This window comes from Candida theae, assembly GCF_024610275.1.
Source record: "Candida theae strain CBS 12239 chromosome Unknown scaffold102, whole genome shotgun sequence".
Taxonomy (NCBI): domain Eukaryota; kingdom Fungi; phylum Ascomycota; class Pichiomycetes; order Serinales; family Debaryomycetaceae; genus Lodderomyces; species Lodderomyces theae.
This window is the reverse complement of record NW_026261402.1, coordinates 1-16143: the sequence shown is the minus strand read 5'-3', so window position 1 is coordinate 16143 and position 16143 is coordinate 1. Positions and strand designations below refer to the sequence as shown.

Below are 16143 nucleotides of genomic sequence, written 5' to 3'. Positions count from 1 at the left end.
ATGCAAAACTTGTGTCACAACTTGATCACAATACACTGAATTGCAGGTCGTGTACTTTAAGAAAAAAATTCCCAACCACAAGATTATCAGAAATCATCTTACCCGTGTCATCATATAAGACCCTCTTCATTGAATTTACTTGAGATGCTTTTCAAAATAATATGTGCACAAATACGATGGTTATGAATACACTTGCTCAAATTGCTATTAACGGGGAGGATGTTTGCAATACATCAAGTGTGAAATTAGAGAGATTGGTGATAGCTCCATCACATTCTCTACACCAATCAATTTATTCCTGAGAATGATAAACTCTTAGACTCTTCAATAAGATGTTTTATACATGCAATACATTTAGTAAATAACCTGTTTATTATATTTTGCTACGGCACACACATAAAAAAAAATAAGCGAACTCTCTCTATTTGTATTTGATAGTGATTGGAGGTACATCGACATCCTCACCTTCTTCATCTTCACAACATGCTTGCAAGACCAAGTAACGTACATGAGCAGGAATATCCTTCTTTGTAACCAATTTGATCACTTGTGAAATCGGTAAATTTAATCTCTCTTGCTTCTTCTTTGGTGGGAAAAATGAAGCATACAATACAACAACATCATATGACAAGATGGAAACCTCCAACTTATCTTCTTCGGCAAATTTGTCAATCAACTCCTGTAACGTCAAGTCTCTGTCAATTATGATTTGGTCCCATACTTGATCGTATTCTTTAGCTCCATACTTACCACGAGCCGATTTTATTGGCTCAGAAAATCCAATAAAGGGTAAAGCCAAATTGATGAATCCATTCTTGTATTGTTCAATATCATCCTTCTTATCAACAACCTTGTATAACTCAAGACACACTAACCCAGTGACTAATGCAGTCGTAGTGGCAATCGCAGGAATAATCTTACCAGCAATGAATTTGGTCTTGTGCGCATCGGCAGTTTCAATACCATAGTTCAATGCCCTACAATTCGAAGCAGCGGTAATAAATTGTATGTGGTGGTTGGTATCGTCATCTTTTTCAAACTCGATTGGATGCAATCTGTATCCAGCCAAAGTACTTGGCTCGGGCAAAGATGCAGCAATCTTTCGAACAGCTTCGTCGTCAGCAGAAGAAGACAAGTTGTTTGCTTGCTCCTCAGCTTCGGCATCAGTGGCAGCAATCTTGACTCCTGATTTAGGTTGAAATTCGGGAATTTCGATGTTTTCCAAAACCTTGGTGTCGATATTGTCTTGTTCCTTTAATCCGTATATGAACGCCAACAAGTTTGCCCCTCCAATAATGAAGTCCAAATGATCTTTATTGTTGATATCAAACTTCAAAGGAGTAGGAGCACGTTTAGGTCCAGACCAGAATGGCTCCCCGGTTGAAGTCTTGGCATCGTGTGGAAAATTGTACAATAATTGTTTAATCTCGTGATTGTATTTGTTTTCAAATTCCAACCTTGCCCATTTGATACAGTCTTCAAAACTATATGGACGTTCGTTCAAATATTTGGAAATGTTCTCTAAAGTTCCCTTCTTGTCTGGATTTTGTTTCAAAGACAGTTCGACATAATTTGGTTGACTCAAATACAAGTTAACACTCTCCGGTGAGTCTACAAAATAACCTTGAAATAACGACTTCGCCCAAGCAATGGTGTGATCAATCTTACTTGGGAATGAACGCAAAGTACACAATGGAATCGATTTCTCTGGGGGATCGTGAGATGAAGAATAAGATTCTGTCAAAAATGGCACAACAACTTGTGTGTTTCCTTTAGTTCCCAAAGTTCCTGATTCCAACAATGGTTTTTGGAAAAAGACACAGCGGCTATCGACATAAGTTCTTGCTTCAACATTATCCAATGCATTGGTGACCAAATCTAAATTGGTCCAAAATGCGTCATCAAAAATATCCTGTGTTTCTGGACCAACCTTGTCCAAACGTGATTCAATTTTACCCTTCAATGCTGGATTCATGGCTTGAACTGCTTGTGCAGCAACATCTGACTTGTTTTTTCCAACATCCTTAGGTCTAAACAAGAATTGACGATTCAAATTAGACTTTTCAATAGAGTCATTATCAGTGATGAAAATCTTACCATCTGGTCCTGAGCCTAAACCCATCATTGCCCAATTTTTCAACATTTCGCAACCAATGGCACCGGCACCAACGAGGAAAACCTTTAAATTGGCAATTTTGTCCTGGAAATCTTTACCAAAAACAGCAATTTGCCCATCGTACCTTGAACCAAGAGGTTTGTTGTTTTCTTCGTTACGAGGGTACTCTTCTTTACCAGGTAAGGATTCTAAAGAATCAAAATATAGCCATTGCTTAATCGGAGTGAACTTGGAAGAGCAACACTTCAAAACCTCTTGAGCAATTAAACCACCATAGAATGCCACCATTCCTGGAATATCACCCTGGGCTTGGTAAAACAACTCCTTCAAGTAGGACTCGTTGATATCTTCAACATTGTTCTGTTTAGCCAACTGCTCAGCATAAGCAAATGCTTCATTTGCATCCTCAACGTTATAAGGTTTTGGTAATCTTTGTCTCTTTGTTTTGAATGCATGCAAAGCTTGGAAACCGATATGCAACTGTGCTGGTTTATCAAACTTTGCAAAATCAGAAATCAAAAACTCTGGGTTCTTCAATTGTTCAAGTAGTGGTTCAAATTTGACATCTTTGGGAACTTTTACTTGAGTATAAAGACCTCCCTTTTTGTATTCACCTTCGATTCCATCCAATTTGATCTTGAATGCATATGGTCCCAATACTTCAACCTTGTAAATACCTTTATTCAAACCTGGCAATCCTTCAACTTCAGAGAATTTAACGAAATTCCCATCCTCAAGCCCATGTCTATTTTCATCCAACATAGTAACTGTTCCGTTTTTTTCAATATCAGACACGATTCCTGATAACGGCTCTTCACCAGTTTGGTCCACTATAGTAAACTTGTCGCCGAAATCAACAAAGATTTGACCGAATAAACCACGAACATCGGCATTTATGTATCCAATCTCATTAGCATGGGTAATTTGATTGATTTGGACCTGTTCCTCCAAAGAAATATTTGTTGTAACAATACATTTGAATTTCAACAATGTTTCTTCCTTGATATTGTCAATCACACTGATTGGGACATATGCATTCAATTCGCGTAATTTGACTGCACTAACTTGGTCTCTTGGTTTACCGATATCTTCCTCTGAGAGAAAAAATTGTGTTGACAAGTCCTGAATTTGAATTGTGTTTGGATCGTACAAACTCAATGACTTTACACCAGCAAGGGCAATGTTTTTGGCAATTTCAACTCCCAAACCGTTCAATCCTATGATCAATACATTGGCATTCTGCATCTTGAGCATTGCTTCTTTGCCCAAGACATACAACTGACGTGAGTATAAACCTTCGTCAATCTCAGGTTGCAATGGCGAATCAACTTGCATATTGTCGGACATGATTGAGTGAAAGTAATATGTGTGCTTTTGATATGAATGTGTTTCGATAAAGATAAGCAAATGTTTCCCGTCCCCCCTTTCGGTGATTCCTCTATCTAATTGTAGTTAAAATTGATGAATGTGTATGTTACGAAGGGCCTTCTATAATCGTGTAAAACTTTCTTCTAATTCTGCTGTCAAAAATATCAATGAAAAGCAAAAAGAAAGAGTTTCAACGTACTACTACCATACACTCTCTTACTAATGTATTAGAGTGGGTAGCGCATAATGGCAAAATGAATAAAGGAGAAAGTGTAATGTGCTATTGTTCAAACAGAAACCATTCTACGGCTTATATGCAGGCATCTTTCTCTCTCTCTCTCTCTCTCTCTCTCTCTTTTGCAATCAAAGAGTAGTCAGTTACACGTACTACATACACTTTTCATCTCTATATACGTCCCATCTTACTTCAATTGACATTGTATGCTGCAGTTTCATACTCTTGCACCTTGTACTCCTTCATCAACTGTCTCAAATCGATAGACTTATCCTTAGGATCCATCCTCTTCACCACTCTTGCCGGAACACCCATCACCAACGAATTAGCAGGAACATCTCTGGTCACCACACTTCCAGCACCAATAACACAGCCTTCGCCAATGGTAACCCCACCGATTATTGTACATCCGCCACAAAGCCAGCAATTATCACCAATTGTCACAGGAAACGCATTCTCCAACACTTTTTCATCACCGCCCTTATCTCCCCCATCCGCATTCTCCTCCTCCCCTTCTTCTTCTTCTTCTTCTTCTTCTTCTTCTTCTTCTTCTTTCCTCGGTTGCGCCTCAGCACTGTACACCCGTAAATTTGGATCGATCGGATGGCTGGGTGTCAATATTGAAACATTTGTGCCACACAATACATTATCACCAATTTTGACCACTGAACAATCCAATATCGTCAAATTGAAATTGCTGTAGAAGTTCTTACCCAAATACGTATTGAATCCATAATCGAAATAAATGGGGTACTCCATAAATGTTCCGGTTCCCACATGGCCAATGAATTTTTCAAGATATTCCCTTTTAGCATTGGCAAATTCATCAGCGGATGCGTAATTCCTAAATCTGAATTGTCCGTAGTCTAACAAGTAGTCTCTAATTTCCATTCGTACTTTAGTTAGTTGTTGTTCTGCTGGGTTGTACAGCATGCCCGATATCATGCGCTGATAGTTGTCATCGTCATGTGGAGTATGGTTTAGACAAGTACGAGCAAATTCAATCAACTCTTGGTTCTTTTCGGTGTTGACTTTCCACGGAGTTACTGTCATTGTAGAAAGGAGACTGCTGGTGCAGATTTGGTGGTGTTGAAGATGTCGTCTAACGAGTGTGTGCCGGTGCTGCGGGTGGCTCCGTTTGAATAAGTGTCGAGCTTTGAGTGGATCTCGTCGGGATCAACAGCCCAAAGCCCAACCGAGCACAAAAAAAAATAAAACAAATTGTGTTGAGATTTCACTTAAACCAAAGATATAGCACAACATCAATACATAAGATGACAGTCACCCTTCATTGTCTAGCAGACGTGTGTCTCATACCAGTATGTCCCCTTCTCCCCCTCACTATTATAGCTTAGAATTGCGTCACTTGTCCCTTTCAACACCGACCGACAAGCTCGCGACGCAATGTCTGCACACACACACACACACACAATGTTGTCCCTCGTTTCCTCTTACTAACTCCATTCCTTTACCCAGATTGGTACAGGTTCAGCCTCAGTTTCCGATGAAGTCACAATAATCACCAAATTAGCCCAGAAATCACCATTGGCGACCACTTTACATTCAGCAGGCACGACGATTGCTGGTCCATGGAATGAAGTGATGGATTTGATTGGATCGATGCATGAGGTGTTGCACAAGAGAGGCGTTGCTCGTATACAGAGTGATATTAGAGTTGGGACTAGGGTTGATAAACATCAGACACCTCAAGAGAAGATCGACGTGGTGGAGAGAAAGTTAAAGAGTACATCGTCGCCATGAGAACAATGTCATAATTATAGTTGCACTAGAGGACCCGAGTCTACTTTGATTCACTATCCTTTCTGGTAGTTAATTGTTACATATAAAAACTGTAGTAATACAAACGATGATGCATATAGGTTCTGAAATTTTGTTAAACCATCGAAGAAGCGCAACGTTTCCGATCAAAATTTTTCTTGGCTAATCAATCGTATTCAATTTAGCTTTGATGCACTGTGTATGATGTGGAGTTGAGGTTCAACTCCGATGACGTTCGCTCCATCAAAGGATGGCGAATGGAGATTTTCATCACTGCTCTGTTTGTTGTCAATCACGAGCTTCCCCGCCCTCGTCTTTTCCTTCAGACACACAATAAATGAGTAATGGCATAAATTGCCCACAAACTCACACACACTCACACCCTCTCTCACAGTCTTTCTTTCTCTCTCTCTCTCTCTCTCTCTCGACATATAACACAGCTAAAATGTACATCTTAAACGCACATGCACAAAACCTAATTGAGATACAGCGCCAATGCTTGTGAAGTTTCTTTTTTCTTTTGTGTTTGTCTTTTTCCTCTCTCTCTCTCTCTCTNTCTTTTTCTTTGTCTTTTTCTTTGTCTTTTTAGTTTTGGTTGAATGATCGGCAAAGGATCGGCAATACTTTCAAACTAAAATACACGTCATGACTAAATCTTCAACATCTCTGTCCAGGGAAAAGAACAATAGCCAAGACCCCCCCCCTCCCCCTTTTATCCGAATTGTCTCACCTTTTCAATCCCTTTTGTCAGGGTTTCATTTCTTTTTTTTTTTTCGCAACCTAAGTTATGACCATTAGACTTTGCTTTGCAGTTACCCCTCTTCTGTATCATGTCTTAATAAGGCTTGGTATAAATATTGGATGAGGGTTGTTGAGTGATTTGGTTATCATCACGATAAAAGTTCCTCTGGTCATCAGAAACATCTTTGGATCCAGAAGTACCACCACCGCCTCCATCGTCTATATCAACTCCAACAACTTTGCTCATTTTCTTCTTCCGTTGTTGTTCTCTTTGTTCGATTGTTTTATCAGTCAACTTCTTTTCCTTCACCGCCTCCTTAATCAGTTCTTCGCTAACTCCAAAACTTGCTGGATTCAGCCAAAATAAGACTCGAACCATTTCTCGAACTTCGAAGTCATTGAAGTTCTTATTGGTTGATTTATTCAATTCAGAGGCAATATACCTCCATTTTTCAAACTCGGCTGGATCCAACAAATTTCTCAAGAATATCTTATCGTTATTATCCCAAGCACTTGAGTTATTGTTACCTTGTTGTCCAACAATAACTTGATATCTGTTTCTCGCAGTCAAGTAGGATCCAACACCAGTAATTTCCGCAATTTCATCCCAACTTTTCCCACTTCTTTTCAACCGAACAATTAAATCATCTTGTTCTGGTGTAAACCTCGATTTCCGCTTAGCTCTTTTAGCTGTAGATGATGCTGTAATGTCAGGACGCACAGGAGCTTTTGCCAAGGGCGGATGAGGGAGAATTTTTTGCAACCGTTCAGGGAAATTGGGTAGGATAACCATCTCATGGGTTTCAACGGGACTAGCGGTTGCTGTTGCTGCTGTTGCTGCTGTTCCTGTTGTTGCTGCCACAGCTTCTGATCCCTTCAATTTGCGTTCCTTTTGAATAGAAGAAGACGTTGGCGATGCTGAAGAGATTGATGGGTTATTTACAACAGGCACATAGTACTCTTGTGGCGGTGGAGGGTGTTGCTGTTGTTGTTGTTGAAAAGCCAATTGCGGACGTGGCTGGTAGCTTGATGGTATAGCTTGGTACATGTAATTGTTGGCATCATACAACAGTGGTTGTGGGTGCTGTATTTGCTGTGAGAATTGTTGCTGCTGCTGTTGTTGATGGTGATGATGTTGCTGCTGTGGTGGCAATTGTCTTTGACTATTATGTGCTGACATCGGTTGTGAATACTGTAGCTGATATTGTAGTGGATGCTGGTACGGATGCAACTGGTGTGTTTGTGAGCTGGGACGGGGGAATGATGAACTCACTTGTTGTGGTTGTAGTTGTTGTTGATAATTCTGTTGAGGGGTCGTGGTATTTGTGTCTTGTCGGCTCAGAATTTGATTGTGTCCTGCCTGTTGCTGCGGCTGTTGTGACAGTTGTAGAGGTCTGTTTGTAGAGGTGAAGCTACTTGGCGTAAACTGTTGTTGCGATGGTGTAGGGTGGTGTGCTTGCGGTTGTTGTTGTAATCTCGAAGCTTCCTTGTGATTCAAATTGTTTGGAGGTAGTGAATAATAGTCTTGGCTATGCTCTTGCTGTAGATCAGAGTGTTGTTGAAAGGGATACTGCACCTGCTGATATTGTTGAAGAAGCTTTTGTTGTTGTTGTTGTTGTTGTTGTTGTTGGTTGAGTTTTTGCTCCTGATCCTGAAGTTGTTGTTGTAGTAGTTCCAGATGTCGTTGCTGCTGTTTCTGCAAATACTGACGCTGCTGCTGCTGTTGTTGCCGTTGTTGTTGTTGTTTTTGATATTGTTGCTGGGGATAAGATGTCGATTGGGTGGGTCTAAACATATTTAAGTAGAAGTAATAGCACACTCAGAATCCTGGGCATAGAAATAATATACTTCTCAATCGTACGTGATATTATATTTGAAAGATCCTCTCGCCAATACTAATTGGGCAAATAATAATAATTTTTTTGATATTCAATAACTGTTGTTTTTATTTGGCTTCTCCTATAATCCAAACTTCTTTCAATGCTGATGCTCTCTGTGAATATATCTAGTTTGTTTTTTTTTTTTGCCCAATATTATATTCCTTTCAATTGACCTCTTGCAGTAAAAAGAAACCTTCAAGACTAACTGGCGAATTTTTGGAGACTTCTACAGTAGCTTATTGTTGATAGTCTGGGGAGTAACAGTTATGTCTTTTTCGGTAGCTGAATGTATTATTATCGTTATTATGGTTATTTTTAACGAAATGTATCTTCTGCTTTATTATTATGGTTTCTGGCCCTTTTTTTTTTTCTAAATTTTCTTTTTTAATTTTTATTTTTTATTTTTTAGTTTTTATTTTTTATTTTTTATTTTTTTATTTTTTATTTTTTTATTCTTAATTTTATGTCTAATTTTTGCTTTTGTCTCTGAATTTTATTGCTTTTGGGACTTTTTTTTTTTTTCTTATGAAGCTACGCTTTATGATTTGTTCTAGTGCTTTGGCGGTTGATCGTGGAAGGCCCTGTACCTCAATGTACGCAGTTGCTTAAGATAATGTGGACTGGGTGCAGTGTGTGGAGTGATGCGAAGCAATGTAAGTTGTTGTGCTGTATTGTGATGTATGGTGATGTGACTTGTGCTGCTATGACGTGAAGAAATGATTCCTATTGGTGTATCTACAGAAGCATGCAGAACTCTTGCATCATGAAAATGTTGAAACTAAGATTGCAACTCAGTATGAATTAAGTAGTGGTTTGAGATTGACAACAGAAAAACAAAGAATTGACGAGATAAGCCGAAACTTTAATTTCAATAGTTAGTTTCTTCCTTTCACCAACAATTATGCGTTGTTGCAATTGCTCTTAATTATATTTTTGGTTGTTTGTTTTATTCCCCTTGTCTCACTGGAAGCCAGTTTGTGTGTTTGTTTGTGTGTTTGTTTGTGTGTGTGTCTGTTGTTCTGCTTCAAGACTTTTTAGTTTGCCTCTGTACATAACAACATTAGAAAATATAGGCTCTAAAGTGGTATTTGACAACCCAGTTGGATGGTGAATATTGAAATCAAATCAAGGAAGATCAGACACTGTTATCAATATTTGTTCGTGATCTTTTTCTGTTGTATTGTTTGTTAATAGTTGTTATTCAGGAGACAAAGGCTAGAAAAAAAAAAAAAAGGAGGCAAAAAAAGTACACAATAGGAATTCCGAATGAGCCACAAAAATCAGAAAAATTATTAATTATATAAAAAAAAATATAAAAACTTAAGACACACACAAAACCCAATTACATCATTAATTACTATTATGAGAATAAACAAACACTAAAACTATGCACAATGCAAATACAAATAAATTGTTAATCATTTTACATTACAAGCACAGCACGTGATGAGAAGAAAAAAACAAGCAACAAGCAATAACAGCAGCACTCCACTGCAAGTACTAATATCTGCTAACTTACTGAGAAGGTTTGCTTGATATCAATACAAACTCTTGCAATGGTTAGACAAGTCAGTCTGGAGACGAGATAAGATTGATGCTTTTTTGATAAAGATCTTGGGGTATCAACAGTTAAGAAAAAAACTCGCACAACACAAATAGACACGTGAATGTGCTGTTGTGTTTGATGAATAATAATAATAATAATAATAATAATAATAATAACGTATTGTGTGTTTATTGCAACTAGTAATAAAAATAACTATATGTAATGTATGTCTATCATTTGGCAATTATTATATTTGCATGCACGTGGTTTTAATTGCTATTGTTACTGCTATTGTTGATCTACCAGTTTTGCTGTTGTTTTAGTTGTGTTTTACGTTCATACTCTTGTGATTTTTTGGAGTTTGTATCCTTCTATACTCTAGAAATAATGAGACGAGCAAGGGTTAGTACACTCTGTATGCGCATGTATATTAGCTGAGTTATGCATACTTGCCTCTGTTTGTTTTGTTTGTCTGTCCTTGTACATATATTGTGTGCAATATGGAATTCACTGTATATAATATTACAAAAGTACACGAACAAATATAATATTCTATGCATATATACAAAAAATATCTATTACAGTTATAATATTCCCATAGCGAAAACAATAAAAAACAACACCAACAACAACAACAACAACAACAGAGGCAGATCTTAATAGTAACTACTGTCACATAGATTACAGCATTCGCCACTACACACAAACAATCATCTATCTATCTTTCTCTTTCACAACAGTTGTTTATTTTTATTTTGTGCTTTGCAACCCACCCCCTCTGCTGCCCTGACTAAAATTTTAGAGAAAACAAAGGCAATACCCCGGAAATGTGACATATGCAGATACACATAATCAATCCATGACTATAGTGTCTATTTATATTTATGCCTGTCGTATTATGTTCTAAACTTTGTTTCTCTGACAATTGAAAGACTCGGGTATACTTGCAAGTTGATAACTCAATTTTTTTTTCTCTCTCTCTCTCTGTAGTCTTTTTTTGTCTGTCTGTCTGTGTTCTTTTTTTTTTTTTTCACTTGTTGTTTTATTGACGCGACATGAAATTTCACAAAACACAAGTACAAAACTGAACTTTAAAGCTCAACTTAATCCATTTTGCAGCTAAAATGAATACTTTATCAGCATTCGTCACAGTAGGAGATCTTGTATAATACACTTTCAAAACTGTTTCTCCAACTCTCCCTCGTACCTATTCTCTGCCAACACATCATATTAGCTACGTTTCTTCCTTTGTTTGTCAGTGTATTGGTTCCGATTGCGGTGGTACTGTGCGCGGGATAGCCCTCACACGACTTCCGCTCTGCACACAGAACAAAATGGCAAACTATTTGTGTACAAAAATCCGACACAAAACAATAATTGTCGTCGTTTGGCTTCCACGCATGAAATTGACATCCACATCCACATCGACATCGACACCGACACCGACGCTGACACCAAAACTTGTTCAGTGATTGAGGTATAGTCTCTACCTTTTTACTTCTTTTGCATCCATACCGAAAAAAAAAAAAAATTATTTTTGAAAACATGACAGCCCCAACTTGAACTTCTTTAGCCATCAACACTACTTTACTATCTTTTCACTCCAATAAAATCAACTTACTGCAAAAAAAGCAAAACAAGCAAAATTGAATTGGTTGTAGTTGTGCAGAAGACGTCTACTGCCTACTCGAATGATATTTTCAAGATTTAAACTTCCTTAGAGATTTACTCCAAGTCCTCTTTTCCTTTGATTACAATCTCAAGATCTGCTCTTAAACTGCAATTTTAAATAAACTTGCACTAAAAACCTCATTTCTTGTTTGCATAGGATTATTTTTTTTTAAAAAAAAAAAAAGAAAGGCGACTTAAAAAAGTCAAATTCATAACTGAGATGATAGCCCACTCTGTCACTCACATTATTAGGTGGCACCATATTTCCCGTGATAAATATCTCCACTTAGTGCTGTGTATATTGCCATCATACACAGCCTAAAATATTTCAAACACTGTTTCTCACCCGTGAATACTTTTTTTCTTTTTTTTTTCGGTTCAATTTGCAACAATATAGATACAAAATTCTTACAATGGTATTACAAAACTATTGAGTTTTCAAAAAAAAACCATCACCCTACTTTTCCAAGACAAAACAAGAGAGTGCACAGGATTTTTTTTTTTTTTTTAAAAAAAGCGCTTAAAGGACGGATGCACAGTTGAATACAAAAAAAGAAGAAATAGTAAAGCTTAAGAATAGAGAAAAAAAAAGAAAAGCTTTGTTGTATGCCGGTGCCAGGAATCGAACCTGGGTTTAGTCGGAATTGCTTTTGAAGCCACAACGACTTGTACTAACCTCTATACGACACCGGCTTAAACCAGTTCAACCACTAGGCCATCTGATTAATTTAATTGAAGAAAGTGCCTATCTGGATACTAGTCCGCTAAATTTTAATCACGGTTAAATACTCACGTGTAGTTTTTAAACGTCCACATTATGTAAGATAATGACGTATAGAAAGACGCTAGCTGATTTACAGTATGGTAGGAGGTGGTAGTACTATAGTTAGGCTATATTCTAACCGAACCACGAATGTTTTGTTCGATTCTATACCATCTCAACAAATTCTACTTCAAATGAGGCATCTTCATTTGTCCTAACCCTTGCACAGCAGGAATAGTCAGCTCAAATTATCAAAGGATATTTCAGCTACACTGTCCGGTTGAAGAAGTTATACGCTTTGCGCCCATTTTCAGCTCCAATCAAATCAATCAACTCATCTTGACTCAACTTGACCAATTCCGCAATATTTTCTACCCGTCGTACAATCTTATACATGTTCAGGTTGTTGATTCCAGGAACACTCCGAAGAAAATCAATAGGGTCGTCATTGAGCACAGCAGGGCCGACACCACCACCACCTACACCACCAACAGCATCAATGTCACTATTGACACCAACTCCTCCTTCAACAAGCAAATTCTTGTTGACACCTTTGTCCAATGCCATTCCAACATCTGGTTCATCTTGGTTTGCTTTCAATTCAAGAAATATTTGCGCTGTTTCATACGGCGACGAAGACCAGATGATTTTCAATTTTGGAAACGAATATAGCAAGGATAGTATTTGTGATTGTAGTGAATGACGCAATTTACTGTCCAACGAAGCAGACGCCATTGTTGATTTATTGAGACTCGCCCTGGTCTTGATAAATTTCGACTCAGTAAATGTCTCCAATGAAAACGACTTGTTTTCATCAAATTCAATCAACAAAACTGGTAAGTCATAGTGCTTAAACATTTGTTCACATTGATGATAAAGTCGACCACTTTTGAAACTTCCAATTAGATCTGGAATCGATTTCCGCTCAATACAAATTTGTGGCGACACAATATAATCACCGACTGTAATCATACATGGAACAACTTGAATACCTATCTTGTACAATAGATTGGGCAACGACGAGCCAAACTCTCGAACATCAACAACAACCCTCATCTCATCATGCTCGGTACGGAACCTAGCTCCACCTGCAATTCTTGTGTTGACAACTTGTGATTTATGTGTTTGAAATTTGATATTGTCTTCAGCAGTTTCAAAATGTTTACCCAAGTTGGCTTTTTCTCTAATCAACTTGGTGAATGCATCCTTCTCCTTTTTAATACGCAACAAATGCTTCTGCTCCTCGACAGAGTTTCCATAATACATGAAATACACCTTGGCCGGGTTTTCATGGTTGATTGCTTGATAGATCTCAATTCTTCGAATAAATGACAAATCGGGTTCGAACATAATGATATGTGACGGAGATAACTCTTCCAAAAACGAAGCATCATGCTTGTCATTATACACTTGCACTATGATTTGGTCACTAGTATCAATCGGTTCAAAAGTTTGCTGCTTAGATGGAATGAACCCACCAGCTGAACTATAACCAGCCTCAATCTCTTCCTCTTCCAACTCCCCTTCCCCCTCCTCAGCCAACAAATCAATAATATTCTTCTCTTCCTGCTCATCGTCATTTTCGTCATTCCCACCATTCTTCCCAGTATGCAATTGATGCACACGTGCAACCACACTTGCTCCCCGGGTTCGCCTTCTTTTACTAACAGGTTGCCCATTTCGGGAAAACGTTTTGGAAACAGTTACTTCTGTGTCTCCAGAAGCTTTCTCATTCTCTTCTCCTGCACGTTCCAAATCCTTGGAGATCTGCTTCACCAAGGTGCTTACCTCCTTGTACTGTAGGTAATTGCGAAGTTTACCCATCATGTATGACCGACATGAAAAATATGCATTAGACCCAGCCTTCTTTCTTTTCATTGTTGTCAAGACGCGATTCAACTGATTGGCAACATTCCTGCTTGAACACATAATCAAAATCCTCCCACTTCCCTGCACTTTGTTCTGCGACGTTTCATTCAATATATCACCAATTAGCACCCCCAATTGGTTCCACTTTGGCAACTCTTCCAAAATATACTCTCCATTGTGCTTACCCAATGCTCTTTCTTTGGCGTATTGTATAACTGTCTGCGATTCATCGAGGTTCAACCAAGGACTCATGGACCTATTCATGCCCTCCACCGTCTGTCTTAGATTCACGTCCACTACATTCTTCACTATTTGATAAAACGTGACTGAATCTAACGCCACTAAACTTTCCAACAACTCGAGCAATATCGCTAAATCATTTAACAATTGCTTTGTGGTATACGTCAAACGGTGCCATTGAGGATCCAACGACATTCGAATCACACGCACAAAATTCGGGTCATGTATATTTTCCATATCCCAATATTCTGACACCAAAGTAGGATTGTGTCGCTTCAACTCTCCCAAACACGCTTGAATACATGATAGTAATGCGGTTTGTATCTTGTTCATTTTGTAGGACATTTGAGTGTTGATTTCAGTAACAAATCGTTTGCTATCCCTTTTCTTATGGTATTGAAATGATTGAGTAACAGTGACATGGAATCGTGGCCAAAGACTTACATTCAGAACTCGTAATACCTTCAACTTTGTCGCTAGTGGAGTAAAACCAGTAAAAGATTCAGGTTCATCCGAGAATGCTTTGATGAATCCCCAATCATTTTTATCTCGAAACAAGCTAATAATAAAGGCATCATTGGACGTTTCCTTTAATCTCTCAGCATGCAAGACAAATAAGCCGGTTATGTCGTTAACATCCAACACGCCAGACAATATATCAACCACCAACACACGGGGTGTGATCGAAATTATCCCGCCTTCTGAATATATCAACTTTCTTTTTGACGATTGCGATTCACCTGAAACACTCACAAATCTATTGCCATTGTCTTCATTGATCCAACTCAAGTTATCCAACTCCTCACTCAATCGAATGATTTCAGGATCCCTCGCGTTCAACAAGAAGACCAAACTTCTTTTCTTTTGCGCTTTACTCAATTGTATAAACGGAGAACTTAGGGAGTATAATAGATTTGCAGTTATGGATTCCCACCCCAAGCCTCGTCCTAAAATTAATAACGCATCTTTGACCAACATCTCTTCAAGAATCTCTTGCTGATACTTTAACAGCAAAGAACAGTTTACTTCGCGGTGAGGATAAACTGGGATTGTGGCCTCATCATGGTATACAACTGGAATGGATGGGTTGACGCGCGGCGCAAAGGACTGCGATTGCGATTGTGAGCCTGTAGGTTGTGGCTCTAATGATATAACTTCTTGGTTCTGTTGATGAAGTAGCTCGGATTGTTGCTCCTCTAAACCATCTTCATCCTGTACAAACAACGATGACATTTGTACAACCCACTGATGGCAAGTGTTGCTAGGCTTTGGTGGTGCAGTTTTTTCTATTGCGCGTTTTGTGGGTAAAAGAGAGAGAGAGAGAGAGAGAGAGAAAGAGAGAGAAAGATCACTTTCACTAAACAGTTTGGAACTTAAGAAGGACCAAGTTTATACATGATAATCAACGTGATAGAAACATGGGTTATGGAGATGTGAACTCGCTCAACTCGAGTTGATCANAATTACTGGACAGATATGTGAGTATTCTGGGAGAAATGAATAGTTAGATCAGGAATGAATTGCCTTTGGAGCAATGCTAGTGATCATATTGGGAAGCTGCACCAATTTGTAACAGGATCGGATGGTGAGGAATTGGCGCCATATACTCCTAAACCTAAGTCCAAAATACTTCTCTTTATCGAGTCACATTTTCACATCAGCTGATCGTGACTCAGTATCCATTGACAAGCAAAACAATAGATGAGGTTTGTTTGAAGTTCTTGACTTTCATTGCTGGTGAATATGAAGGGATTTGAAAAATCTGTGGTGGTCACAATATGACCAGTTCATGCAACAGAAGAGCTGATAAGAGCTGATTGAATAGCCAGCAACAACATCACTTAATTGAGGACGGGAGGGACGAAATATTGCACAATAGGATTGAATGTGTTTGACAACTAGCTCAAGCAATTGGACTGTTCCACATCATCAAGT

The 16143-nt window shown here is 38.4% G+C and overlaps 5 protein-coding genes across 5 annotated transcripts; 1 reads left to right on the top strand and 4 right to left on the bottom strand. All coding sequences in view use genetic code 12, as the record gives it.

Annotated features, from left to right (window-relative positions):
* Positions 1–421: 421 nt before the first annotated feature.
* On the bottom strand, positions 422–3463 carry UBA1 (E1 ubiquitin-activating protein; the record flags this gene model as incomplete). Its single annotated transcript, XM_051751120.1, has 1 exon — positions 422–3463. One exon carries the CDS (start codon positions 3461–3463, stop codon positions 422–424), a length of 3042 nt encoding a protein of 1013 aa, XP_051609631.1.
* A 448-nt stretch (positions 3464–3911) lies between these two features.
* On the bottom strand, positions 3912–4772 carry KGF57_001868 (acetyltransferase; the record flags this gene model as incomplete). Its single annotated transcript, XM_051751119.1, has 1 exon — positions 3912–4772. The coding sequence occupies one exon, from the start codon at positions 4770–4772 to the stop codon at positions 3912–3914; it is 861 nt and encodes a 286-aa protein (XP_051609630.1).
* Positions 4773–4993: 221 nt separating this feature from the next.
* ECM15 (Ecm15p) lies at positions 4994–5480 on the top strand (the record flags this gene model as incomplete). Its single annotated transcript, XM_051751118.1, has 2 exons — positions 4994–5038; positions 5196–5480. The coding sequence occupies 2 exons, from the start codon at positions 4994–4996 to the stop codon at positions 5478–5480; spliced, it is 330 nt and encodes a 109-aa protein (XP_051609629.1).
* Positions 5481–6333: 853 nt separating this feature from the next.
* Positions 6334–8034, bottom strand: AAF1 (C2H2-type transcription factor AAF1; the record flags this gene model as incomplete). Its single annotated transcript, XM_051751117.1, has 1 exon — positions 6334–8034. The coding sequence occupies one exon, from the start codon at positions 8032–8034 to the stop codon at positions 6334–6336; it is 1701 nt and encodes a 566-aa protein (XP_051609628.1).
* A 4332-nt stretch (positions 8035–12366) lies between these two features.
* RAD1 (ssDNA endodeoxyribonuclease) lies at positions 12367–15441 on the bottom strand (the record flags this gene model as incomplete). The annotated part of the gene is made up of 1 exon (XM_051751116.1): positions 12367–15441. The coding sequence occupies one exon, from the start codon at positions 15439–15441 to the stop codon at positions 12367–12369; it is 3075 nt and encodes a 1024-aa protein (XP_051609627.1).
* Between the last annotated feature and the right edge of the window lie 702 nt (positions 15442–16143).